Below are 13,094 nucleotides of genomic sequence, written 5' to 3'. Positions count from 1 at the left end.
AAGATTCATCAGCAAAGCTCCTCCAAAGTGGGGTTGGAGTTGATGGCAGAGGCAGTTAAACTGCAGTATTCTGGAAAGATCTAATGTGATTTGGCTGTCACTACTAAGGGAAAAACCCAACAAAACTGCAGCAGCTCAAACACATTTATTTCCTCTTCATTTCATTAATGCTACCCAGGGCTGTGGCCAAGGTGAAGCTGAGTTTATTGCCTCGAGCCTGCTCTGGGATGTTCTCTGCCCAGGTGAGCCAGCACCTCCCAGGGCTGCTCTTAACTTCTCCCAGCTGTGTTTTCCCTATACCCCAAACATCTCCACCTGGTTCGGCAGATGGAGCAGCTGCAGCTGAAGGCAAACACCTGGTGAGCCACAGCCCTGCCCTGCTTGCAGGGGGAGATCAGAGTTACAGCAGCTCCTGCCCTATTTAAGGCTGTATCAGGGCTGTAAGTGCTGTGTTTGTGGTTAATAATCTGCTTCCTTTGAGCCCAGGGAACCTGAAAAGCTCAGCCGGGCAGCATTGCACTGACCAGCCACCAAAAACCTCCCAAAGATGTGGAAAGGAGTGCTAAATCCAGCACAGGTCCTACTCAGAGTAGGCCACCACTGGATGCTCCAATGATTGTACCTCTACACCAGCTGCATTTCTCACACACCAGCTTTGGGCTGCACCAACCCAACCAGCACAGGAGCTGCACGTGTCCAGGTCCCTGATGGGCTCCAGGCTGGCAGGAGGCTCCCTTGGGACAGAGGAAGGAAGACCCTTGTCCTGTTCACTGCTGCTGTCTGACCTGGTGAATACTTGGAAATTCACTTCTCTAGAACAACATTTGACAAATACTCATCCTCTAGGGAATGTCATGATGAGCAGAGCATGAGAAGTACTAGGACTGTTATTAAGGGATTTTTACAGCAGTCATGTCAAGTTAACACCTCTCTTCAAGTCAATACTGCAGTCTGAGCAGGCTTTTAGTTTAACAGTTCATTCTTGTTGGAGACTCCTTACAACTAAGCAGCAGCGTCATACAACTACCTGGTTAGCAGTGCTGCTTCAGCATTTCTTTGCACCATTTTCCTCTTGGTCAGTGATGGCAGTATTAATAGTATTTCTATTAAGAACACAAATATTAATAATATTTATGTTAACAACACAAAGGTATATAACTATTCTACTATAAACTGGAGAGGCAGACAGTGCATTAAAAAAAAAACCCAAACCCACTTCCCAACAAGATCCAGACATTTATGGTCACCAAAGAACCAGCAAAAGAAGCTGTTTGTTACTTAGCAGTAATTTTCAAGTGACTTGAGCTGAATTCAGTATTGTAGTCACACAGGAAAAAAAATCCATGAGAAATGCTCAAGGCCAGGTTGGAATGGGCTCTCAGCAACCTGGGATAGGGGAAGGTGTCCCTGCCCACAGCAGGGGTTTGGAATAGGATGGTCTTTAAGGTCCCTTCCAACCCAACCGTTCTGGGTGTCTATGTAATAAAATGTTGGGGGGAAGGGAGATAATTTAAGGGTTAAATTAAATCTTGCAAGGCCAAACTGACAGGAATCAGTTCCAGAAAGCCTGCAGGGTCAACTTGTATTGACTATAGAAGATCCTTGTGCAAATTAAAAAGTTTCCCTGCCTGTTTGTTTCGGCATATGGAAAAGCTGCAAATTCACTCCCTGAGGTTCTCACTGAGGAGGCTGTTAAATGCCAGGACGAGTCTCAGGACTGGGATGTTTGGATGCTAAGGAGTGCTGGAGGTGCAGCCTGCTGCCATTCTCCCACGTGTTCAGGAGTCAAGTCAAATCAAGGCGACATTTGTAAAAGCCCCTCTCGGGCCCCGTTTCCAAACACCTGCATCCCTGTGTCTCCTGGGCCCCCCAGCTCTCCTGTTTCTCAGTGCATCTCACTATGAAACTGCAGAGTGCCTGTCTTCCTCACCCATGCAGAACAGCTAATCCCAGCAGGATAATCCTGCTTTAATGAGAAAACTATAGGACCTTTGATAAAGCATATAAATCTTATAAAAGCCATACTACAACATTCCTTAGTCTCTGGGACTGGATGACCGACCTCTAAAATGAATTTTGCATGTGGCTGTCTCAAAGCTGTGGAAGGTAACACGTGGCAGGGAGAGCAAACTGCTCCCTCTTGCTTGCAAGACACCTTAAAATCTGTAACAGTGCTGGAGGCAAATTTCCCATGCCTCTGGACACGTGTGCCACTCCAGCAACAAAACACCTCATCCTCTGCCTGCCACAGGAGCCAGAGGACACTGGCATCTCCCACTCCTCTTCTCCAGCTCACAGCACACTTCCCCAAATGGGAATGGCCATGATACAGCTGACCTGCCCCAAGTCAGGAGCTCCAAAGGTCCAGTAATTTCCTACAGCCCAAAGAGCTGGGACATGGTAGGAACTGTGTCTTGGTCTGCAGCGCAGCTGCTGAGCTCCAAGATAAACTTCAGAGCCTCTGCCAAACCGGGAATGTGTGTCAGGTTTTGTATGACAAAAAAAAAAAAAAATTGAGAACAATTCCTCATTACAACTTAGGTGCAGAAATCCACAGACACTTTTTTCTGACCTCACAAGACCTTGCTCCAGCCCCAGAGAAGAACCCAATTAATTGACATTTCAACACTTTCTTTTCCCCTCAAGTACAAACACACAATTGCTGAGAAAAAGCAGTGATGCTCTGACCTGACACGACCAGTCGTGTTGAGGAATAATTCCTGTGCTGTATCAGTGACTGGAATTACCAGGGCTTTGCCAACAATTTAATGAGATGGAAACTCGTGCTCCCACTGCCAGAATTTGTTTGTCGGGCCATAAACTATTTAGATGCCCTGAATATTTTGCTCCTGTGTTATAAAACAGGTGTGAAGAGGTGCATCTCCATTCACGGAGCTGCTGCTTGGAGCAGTACGGCCTTTTGGACAGAGCTAAATTCTTGGTGTGCTGCATGTACTCAGGGAGAGCTGTCCACTGGCTTGCCCTTCACCAAAAGAGGCTCTCGGAGCCTGGATGGGGACAGGGTCACACCTGCCCAGAGCACACCTGAAGCTGGACCAGCTCAGAGTGGTGCTGCCAGGTTCTCCAGAGCTTCCTGGGCCACCTCAGACCAGCAGGAGCAGCAGCAGGACAGTAAAAATGCAGTGCTGGTGGAAACTGAGGCAATCCTTACATGTGCACAAGGGAAAAGGGGAGATTCTGTGCCAACCAAACTATCTTGTTTGGTACCTGTGAGACTGAAGGCAAGAATTCCTGCATGGATCACATCCTGGTCTTTGGTGCTCTACTGTCCTTATGCCACCAGGATAGTCCTCAGCACGGGTGGAGGATCAAGATGTGGTAAACAATGTTCAGGAGCAGTGACTGAGCCTACCAGTGTTTTTTTCTGAGCGTATTTTACCAGAAAAACATGACAAATTTAATTCCATTAGTTTTATCTCAAGCTTAGCTTTCTTAATTAGAGGTACAGGGCTCAAAGGAAACGACTGTAATTATTAAATGGGAAATAAATCCTGATGAACACAGTAACTGCAGTGACTGAACATTTAAATAAAACTGGGAGAGGACAAATCAAGAAATATCTAAAAATCACCTGCTCAACAGTTTGTGTGCTCTGATAGTTATTTACCTATTCACATGCACAAAAAGGTTTTATTCCCCCTCTTGCTAAAATCAATATCATACAGGGAAAAAAAAGGGTTCTTCAACAAGACAAATATATTCAAGAAGAAAACAGTCAGACAAGCACCTGGGAATGTTTTTGGAGTACTGCAGTGCAAAACCAAGACTCTCCCTCAGAAGATTCCATCACATTAACTTCTAGGTGCTCAGCATGCCTAAATAAAGAGGGAAAACCGAGCTCTCACAGAAAAAACTCAGCCCTTGGGGGGATAAAAGGACACCACCAGTGTATTCTGGAATGTGGAAACTCAGGTGGGCCAGGGGCAGTAATCTGAAGTCAGGTGCTCTGCAGCAGAGGGGTGAATAAACACCAGTAAATGGATGCAGGTGAGCCACCCACAATTCCAGCGTGAGCTGATTTGCAGTGGCTGATATGGGAGCCACAAGAAGAAGGCACTGCCTGTGTGACACAGCTCCTGACCCGTGCTGCTTCAGGAGTGGCAGTGCCTCTCTGCAAGAACATTCCTGAGGACAACACGGTTTCCCAGCACCACGTAAAGTACAGCGTGTCCCGTTACTCACCACGGAAGGTGATCCATCAGCATCTGTAGTGTGAAGAGGGAGGCAAACAGCAGAAGGAAAGCAAAGTGCTAGAAAGAATTCCTGGCTAGAATTTGCTGCTTTAAATCTTCCCATGAACGCAGGCTGTGAGCTGCAGAACGACACACTCACACCGGGAAAGCAAAATGGGTACAAGGCTCCCATCCAACTTGGATTTAATGGCAGAGAAGATAGATCTGCTCTTTGAGAAAAATCCCAATTGTTGATTTCTATTTTGTCTGGCGATGGAGTACAGTATTCCTCCTTCCTTCCTGCCAAAAGTGGTGGAAGTACGATGTGCTTTAAAGTAATTACAGCAGCTCGTCCCAGAAGTGGCTGCATTTCAAACGAGGCAGGAGATGCACAAGTGGGGAGTGGCTGCTCCCAGCTGAATGTTGAACCTGCCTTCAGACCTGGGGACGAAAAGGTTCTCTCCAAAACAAACCACCACATTTGCTTCTGAAACCTGCCAAATTTGACCCCTTCTGGTCTGCTTAACCCTGCTGCACCTCCATGGATAGCTGGAAAGCCCAGGGCAGCGTGGCCCAACGTGGCACCTGTGGGCAGGACATGCCTTCCTACGGGGACTCAGCTTGATCCCAGGTTTTTTTGAACTGGTATCTCTCTGACTCCTCAGCAAAACTTGCAAACATTTGGCTGTGCCAACCCTGCACCCCTCTAAACACTGCAGTATTTGGAAGTGTGCACTATTTTCATTATTGGTAGAACAGCCATAATTATCCAAATAAAACTATTGCTATACTGGGCCTTTGATCATAAATAGAACTTAATGGATTTTATTACATCCCAGAAAGCGAGAGCTACAGAAAGAAAGGTATTGCTAAATGTGTTTAGCTACCACCTATCAATTTCTCCTAAACACTGAGCACTTAAGAAATACCCAAAGAAACACATTGCTCCTACTGCATAACCATTGCAAGTTCCCCTCTGAGCTCTTCCCCTTTAGCCAGCTCGCAGGGGACATTTCAGCAGCTGAAAATTAAAGGGTCACAATATTGAGCCTTCAGGTATCAAGTTCACAATGGAAATAGCAGCTGACACAGAAAGGGCTCCGCTGAGCACGGCTGTGATAATTCTGTTGCCTCGGAGCTGGAAGCAGCTCACTTACACAGAGTTTGTTATTTAACTCAGCGAGGAACGAAATAAAATGCCACAGCCATGGATTTATTCCTTACACAGCCTCTTTCAAATCATGCTCCACACCGGAGATGTGCTTGCAGTGAGTCTTTAACTCTGGCTGCAGTATCCTCTCAAATCCAAATAATTCCCTGTCAAGTGCCAGGGAAGGCAGTGATGGCCTCAGCAAGGGCTGCTTGTCCTGCAAACCTCTGCTAGCTCTTCTGCTGGAGCCCATCTTCCAGAAAACTTCACAGGAACCAAACACCACTAGATGCCATGGGTCCGTGAGCAAGTGACAACAAATCCGGGATGTCCGACAGCCGCCGTGGAGAAGGGCAGAAACAAGGAGGACTTCAGTGGGGCAGCCAGATATGCCAGCTTCCCGCTTGTCCCTGCTGACACAGTGCAGGAAAAGCCATCTTGCCACCCCCGGGGACTCCCCACCTGGCCCCGCTCCGCGGTGACAGCCCAGGCCTGCTGCTATCTCCCAAACAGATGCATTTATTCTCCTGAGAGCCTCCCACGTCTTATCTAGCTGGCAGTTCCCAAACGTCGAGCGCCAAGTCCAGCTAAAACCACTTTAAGCTCTTTTAGGCAACAATCCCTGAAAGCGTTTTGGCAGGGGAGCGAGGGAGGCGAGGTCCCCCTGCGCTGTCCTGCCGGGCTGGGCACAGAAAGCAACCCCTGCACCCCACTCTGGAGATGCTGTAAACAGGACCTGGCACAGGAATGGATGTATAGGTTACAGAGATGCCTTGCTTCAAGCAAATTTGCCTCTCAACACATGGCCAAACTCTCACGCAATAAATTAACTATTTGGCAGCCACCGAACTAGCGCTGGAGCCAAACCAATTAGGGTTTAATGTGATCCCAATTTCCTATTTCTGAGACGGGGGTCGGGGAGGCGGAGGAAGAAGGGGGAAGAGGAGGGAGGGAGAGCAAAGTAAATCCCCTCCTGGTTTATAAATCCTTGCCAATCATCCCAGATAAACCTGTCACCCACAGCTCTAAATCTGTATTTGCACTTGCGTGCTCCGAGGGACGTGGTGGGAAAAGGCGCATCGGACACAGCCAGCCTGACTCCCGACATGTGTTTTCCATACTTGGGAAATTCAATCATTTAAAAAATATTTACCAAGCTTTGTCTTTAATTAGAAAAACATGACCACGGATAAGGCAAGTTATTGTTTCTAAGCTAGAAATGTCAGAGATCCTCATGATGTCAGAAGATAAACCCCATCAGCGACCCGTGGACCCGCTGCCAGGGCTGCAAATGTTTTGAAGGTTTTTTTTCATCTCCCCTCTAAGTTCAGCGCTTTCCAGTCACAATTCATCGGTGGCTTCTTGGCCCCCAACAAAGCTAGTCATGAAGGAGGAGGAGGAGATGGAGGGAAGGCTCCTGCAGCAGATCTGCCAGACGGGTGTTTTAATGCAAACGAGCTCGCACAACGGGGGAGGAACAGAGGAACACTTGACTTCTTTGTGTTTTAACATCCTGACTCTGGTACCTCCCCTGCACAACTACCTGCCCTCAACTAAGATAAGCAAATTAATCTCATCTGCACCTGGAAATGCCGCAGGCTGAGCTGTCCCCATGCTTTGAAAAAGTGTTAATTTAAGTTTCTGCTTAGCCAAGAGCCAGGGAAGTGCTCGCTCTCGGGAATACAGCCAAAAAATACTGCAGGCCACAATACCCACCTAAGAAAAGGAAGCTGCCTGTGCTCCAAGCAGACAGCCAGGAGTTCTGCCTGCCCAGGACCATGTGTGACCCTACAGCTGTACCCCACACTACAGCCACTGTTCCACCTCTGTTTGATCCAACACCTGCAGCCAGATCCGGAGAGGCTCCGCAGGCAGGATGCACAGCTTTAAAGTATAAAGCAAATATTTGTTTTTTTGCCAACAAACAAAAGATAGGGGGGATGTAATGAGCTGTCAGGCCCATTTGTGTGCTCACCACTCCTGTTAAGGCCACTGAAGAGTCTTTGCTGACCAGGTGGGGGTCAGGAAGGGTCCCTGGACTGGCTCCTCAGCGCTGCCAGCCTGTTGTGTGCCACCAGCACAGTTCCACCAGTGTCAGCAGCTGCTCGACCCAACCACTCCTCCCCCAGCCCACTCCCACACACCCCAAACACATACAGCCGCCTTACTTTACCTCCTTTAGGGCTTTATCCCTCTTTTCCTCCTCCTCCTGTTGCCTCCTGGCAGAAAAGGCGGGATCAAACACACACAAAGGCCAGGTGGGAGCGTGTCAGGTGACAGATTTGGAGAAACTTCCTGCTGCAGCAACCAGGTGCACTGCTAGGAAGTGAAAGCCAACTCCCAAGAGATCATGAGGATTAAAAAGTACAGATAAGCAGGGAGAAGCTGGTATTGATGCAAACAAACTGGTGTGTCTATCAAGTCCAATCCTACAGCAATAAGTCTGGAAGCATTCACTAAGTATTTGATTATTTTATATCCACAGGCAAAAAAAAGGCTAACCCTGCATTTTCCATTCAAAACCCTGCCTGTGATGAGAGAATTCTGTAATATTTTTCAAATATTTTTTAGCAAGCTTTGAAGTGTCAGCTATGGCCCCAAAGCCAAGCCAAGGGCATGCCACATATCTTGTGAAAACACCCTTGCAACCCAAGGCTGAGGGCTATTAGCAATGACTACCTTAAATACCAACATAAATCTACACTGGAGAAAATCCCTGCCTGAGCAGTCAGATCCTTTAAATCATCCCAAGTGTGCAAAGCACGTCATTGAAGAAAACACGTGCAGAATTTGACCTCAAGGTCCGAGTGCCAGAAAAGTTGTTACCTGTAGAAGTTAGTACTGCTCTCTCATGAAAGGGAGTAAAGGACATTTCAATTGACTTCCAAAGTCAGGGTTGATTAAGCCAGAGTGCACAAACTATGATCAGGATATGTCTGTGGCTGAATCAAACAACGGTGTGCACACACTCAGGATGTGGCACAAAGAGATGGGAAGGTGACAGGGACACAGTTTTAAGCCCCAGACAGAGAAGTTTTAAGCCCCAGACACTGGCTGGACAAATGCTCTCAGGAAGGTGCCTTTCTGCAAGAGTTCCAGGTGAATTGCCAGTCTGGGTGGAAACCCTTCCCCTGGGACTTTTTACATCAGAGAGGGAGAGGTGGGCTCACTTCTCACCTTTCTGAGTCTTACAACCACCTCCTTCTTCTGAAGGGGAGGAGTTCACCTCTGATTCTTGCCAGCAAGAAGGAAACCTGAGCAGTTCCCCCCCTCTCCAGTGGCTCATGGCAGCCTCTCGAGGTGCCTGTGACTCCTTGGCAGCTCAGGATGATGGAAAGCACTCTGCCTATTCCACTCCAGTCCTGCTTCCAACAGAGTCAACTCCACAAGCTCTCTCCCAAGTACAAACTCTTTTCAATCCTCAGAGCAGCAGCAAATCAAAAAGTTCTTTTTCTTTTCTCTTACTGCTTTAAAATGTCAATTTATTTCACTGTCCTGAACACTGGCACAAAGGAAGAGGAACACCTAAAGCCTTTCATTTTACAGCATATGACAATCAAGACTAAGACCCTGAATGATCCATTTCAATTTCTAGCCATTGGAAATATCCACATAAGAAGAGCACATTCATGAGAGCTGGTATGTGCCTTAAACGAACATGGAACATCCCAAAGTTTCAAAGCAGTCCCACATTTCTTCTTTCCTTCCCCACTGTTAGTTTCACAGTGAGCACTGATCCACTTCCCTGTAACACCCACCCAAAGAAATCAAGCAACCTCCTGACATTGCCAGGATGTGTAAAAATCAGAAATCATTGGGCTATGCAGATAATTCAATTTATAAACATTATGAGTCTGATTATTCACTTTTTTTTATAAACCCCAACAGTGTTCTTGGGCTGACACTGGGCCCAAGAACCGAATGATGTCTTGTGCAAGTGTTCACACTGTTCAATAGCTGGCACTACCAGGGCAATCCTTACCTGATCTATCTGCAAAGACATCTATGTGCTTATCTTTATAAAGCAGCTGCACAGCTCACCAGGCTTATCCTTAGCATTCCCCAATGGATGCTGGGCCACAGACACATTAAACTGAATTTAAAAAATACACTTTATCTCCCACTGAGTCACTCCAAGCATTCCAGGTGCCCTCACCCTCTCCTGCCAGGGGCTATGGCCTTGCTGTCCCTGCTGCCATAGGGTCAGTGATTGCTTGCTCAGTTCTGCCAGCAGGACCCAGATGAAAAGCCCTAATCACAGATTAACAGGCTGGTTTGGGCTGCGAGGAACCTGAAAGACCACCCTGTTCCACTCCCTGCCATGGCAGGGACACCTTCCACTAGCCCAGGCTGCTCCAAGCCCTGTCCATCCTGGCCTTGGACACTTCCAGGGATCCAGGGGCAGCCTGGGCTTCTCTGGGCACCCTGTGCCAGGGCCTGCCCACCCTCACAGCCAGGAATTTCTTCCTAATTTCAGGCATGGTTTAATATTGCAAAACTCAACAGCCACATACATGTCCACACGTTCCTGCCACAATCCAACAAAATATTCAAACAACTTGTCCCATGTTGTAGAAAGTGTCACAGCTGAGAGGAACCGGTTTCACGGACCCACCCTGAAGCTATGATGGAGGCACAAGATTCCTATCTCCCTTAGCTTCAAATATTTTTAGCAGGATTTCAAAGGTCTGACTCTCCTCCCTGTGCTCAGTCTGAGGGAAGCAGGGAATCTGACTGGTCTCTGCACACTCCACTGCGTGCACCACGAGCAGACACACTGGGTGGCATTTGTTTCATCCAGCTCCTCACTGCCAAAGCCTAAGCCAGCTCTCCTGGACTCCCCTTGCAGTGAATGAAAAAGCTCAGGCACCTCCAGTGAGGAATTTGTCTCATTCAGAGAGAGGTGTCCAAGACTGGAGAGATGAATCACCCCCAGCAGTGCCTGTTTCTCAATGTGACTTCAAAGGGAGCCTGGGGGAAGGAGATTGGGCGCAGACTTCGGGCAGCAGGGTTAAAGCACACGATCTCAGCCGAGCTCCTTCTGTGGGGCCTTTTCTGCAGGGCTGACAAAATGCAGGTCAGGAGCCAGGTGCCCGGGCTCTCCAAAGCCACGTGGACATGGACACAGCTCTGCCACCACGGTGCTCTCCAGGCACCTGGGACACTGGCTGGCTGAAGTCCACACGCCTTGACACGCTCATATATTTCCAACTGTCTTAAGGGGTAACAGCCTCACCCCAGCATCTCCACACATTCTGCCCTAAGCAGCACCATGAAGTATAAAACCGATTTCTGTCACTTGGTAATTCCTTCTCCATATCGGGAATGCAGCTTTCAGAGTGGTTTCCACATTAGCATCAGCATCTATCTTTACACTGCTTCCCTATGAGCAATCACACTTCATTTTAAAATTTTTGAATTTCCTGAGCCTTGGGATGTGCTTTTAACTGCTTTTCTGCCTTGCCTGAGCAATGACTTACCCACAGAGTCACCTTGAGGCCGTGACCTAGCCCACGTGTAATGGACATTGCTACACACAGACATCCCGGCACCTCGCTCCTCATCCCGGGATGGCTCCATTTCCATCCCCACTTGTGGACAAACCAGCACAGGCCACGGAAACGCTCAGGAGGCTGAAATACGGCCAGAGGCACCACGCGCTCTCCTGCCAGCCTCAAGGCTTTCAGAGGGCACGACACTTCTGGCAACAAACCCAGGATTTTGGGGAAATTAACGCGCGTGGAGCTGAGGATACCCACCTTCCCAGCTCCAGGCAGGAGAGGCGCTGCTCCGAGCAGGATTTCTGTGCACAGGACTCGCACACACAGGTGCCAGCTCGCTGTGTGCCCGCAGTTTGCAGCAGGGGAAACACTCGTGCCCAGCTCTGCCGTGGGTATTTCCACAAAGTGTCCCAGACACTTCACGGACGCGTTCGGGCGCTGGGCCGGCAATGTGGGAAGCGCCAGGAGGGTGCAAGCCCGCCTGGGCTGCAGCACCGAGGTCGGGCAGTGCCGGCCCCAGCAGCCCTTGTTCCGAAACCCCTCCAGCCCGGAAATCCCGCACAAACCCGGGCACTGCCGGGCTGGGCTTGCGGCTGGGGGTCCCCAGGCCCGCGCCTCGGGGCAGTGAACCCGCAGGCTGAGAAGCACGCGTTAGTCAGAGGCGGAATTACAGACTGCGACACAAAGCGCGGCTGCCCCTCCCGCGGCCCGCCCGGGGGCTCAGCCCCGCTGCCCCGGCCCGGCGCCGCCTCCCGCCCGCGCCCCGAGCCCGGCTCTTACGCTGGCAGCTGCCCGGGATCCCCACCATGGCCCGGATCCTCGGCGCCTCCCGCCCGGCCCGGCCCGGCCCGGCCCCCGCCGTGACGGGAGCGGGGCGCGGCTTCCCCCGGCCCGCCCCGCCGCCCTTGCCCGGCTCCGGGGCGGCTTTTGGGGCTCTGCGGGGGTTTGGGGGTGAGGTACGGCCGGCTTGTGCGGTGTAACCTTCACACACCCCACGGGCCGCATGCCCCACCTCCCCGGAGGTCTCCGGCTCCCCTCAAGGTGTGACGATACCTGCGTACAACCCCAAAGGTGTTAAAATTCCTGTACACACATCCCCAAAGGTGCTACAATACCTGTATGCCCCCAAAAGATGTTAAAATTCCTGTGCACCCCCAAAAGATGTTAAAATTCCGGTATACACATCCCCAAAGGTGCTACAATACCTGCATGCTCCCAAAAGATGTTAAAATTCCTGTATGCGCGCCTCCAAAGGTGCTACAATACCTGTATGCCCCCAAAAGATGTTAAAATTCCTGTATTCATCCCCAAAGGTGCTACAACACCTGTACACAACCCCAAAGGTATTAAAATTCCTGAACACACATCCCCAAAGGTGCTACAATACCTGTATGCCCCCAAAAGATGTTAAAAGACTTTTACACACATCCCCAAAGCTATTACAATACCTGTACACCCCCAAAAGATGGTAGAATTCCAGCACACACAACCCCAAAGGTGCTACAATACCTGTACACCCTCAAAAGATGTTAAAATTCCTGTACATCCCCAAAAGATGTTAAAAAGACCTTTACACACATCCCCAAAGGTGCTACAATATCCCTACACCCCCAAAAGATGTTACAATACCTGTACACAACCCCAAAAGTGTTAAAATACCTGTACAGCCGACCCCAAAGGTGTTACAATACCTGTTTGCCCCCAAAAGATGTTAAAATGCCTGCACACAACCCCCAAAGGTTTTACAATACCTGAGGATGGGTAGGTTTGTCCCCAGCCCAGCCTCTCAGGTGTGTCGTAGCACGATGTCTCTGGCTGGGTAATAATTAGCACTGACTCCATGATTGCAGAAGGCTGATCAATCTCTTTATTACACTATACTGATTAAGAAACTCTTCACCTTACAGCCAGTCTGATACAGTTTGATCTCACTGGTCCTTGAATCCAAACACCATCACCAGTGGCCAATTAAGAAATCACCCTTTGGTAAACAAATCTCCACGACACATTCCACATGTTCACAACAGCAGGTGCAGCAAGTGGAGATAAGAATTGTTTCTCATTCTTTTCTCTGATCTTCTCACAGCCTTCCCCAGGACAATGCCTGGGAGAGTCTGTGCCTGCTCTCTGTGGCCAGAGAGCTGCTGCCACAAGGTGCTGTTACCAAAGTGGTTTTGCTCCCTCCTGGCACTTCCCATATTCCAAGCCCAGCTCTAAACCACATCCACAAAGTGTCCCAGGGAGTCGTGC

At 49.3% G+C, this 13,094-nt stretch overlaps 1 protein-coding gene across 3 annotated transcripts in view; it reads right to left on the bottom strand.

Annotated features, from left to right (window-relative positions):
* Window positions 1-11,671, bottom strand: part of CBFA2T2 (CBFA2/RUNX1 partner transcriptional co-repressor 2) — a 58,141-nt gene extending 46,470 nt beyond the window's left edge. For 2 of the 3 annotated variants that reach the window (XM_053958719.1, XM_053958720.1), the window contains exon 1: window positions 11,625-11,671. In XM_053958719.1, the coding sequence (XP_053814694.1) occupies window positions 11,625-11,652 (28 nt within the window). In that variant the 5' untranslated portion in view covers window positions 11,653-11,671. Of the gene's footprint in view, window positions 1-11,102; window positions 11,144-11,624 lie in introns of those variants that run through there. The other variant, XM_053958723.1, reaches the window with a different exon arrangement.
* Window positions 11,672-13,094: the final 1,423 nt, after the last annotated feature.

This window comes from Vidua chalybeata, chromosome 17 (genome assembly GCF_026979565.1).
Source record: "Vidua chalybeata isolate OUT-0048 chromosome 17, bVidCha1 merged haplotype, whole genome shotgun sequence".
NCBI classification, from domain to species: domain Eukaryota; kingdom Metazoa; phylum Chordata; class Aves; order Passeriformes; family Viduidae; genus Vidua; species Vidua chalybeata.
This window is presented reverse-complemented; position numbering and strand designations above follow the sequence as displayed.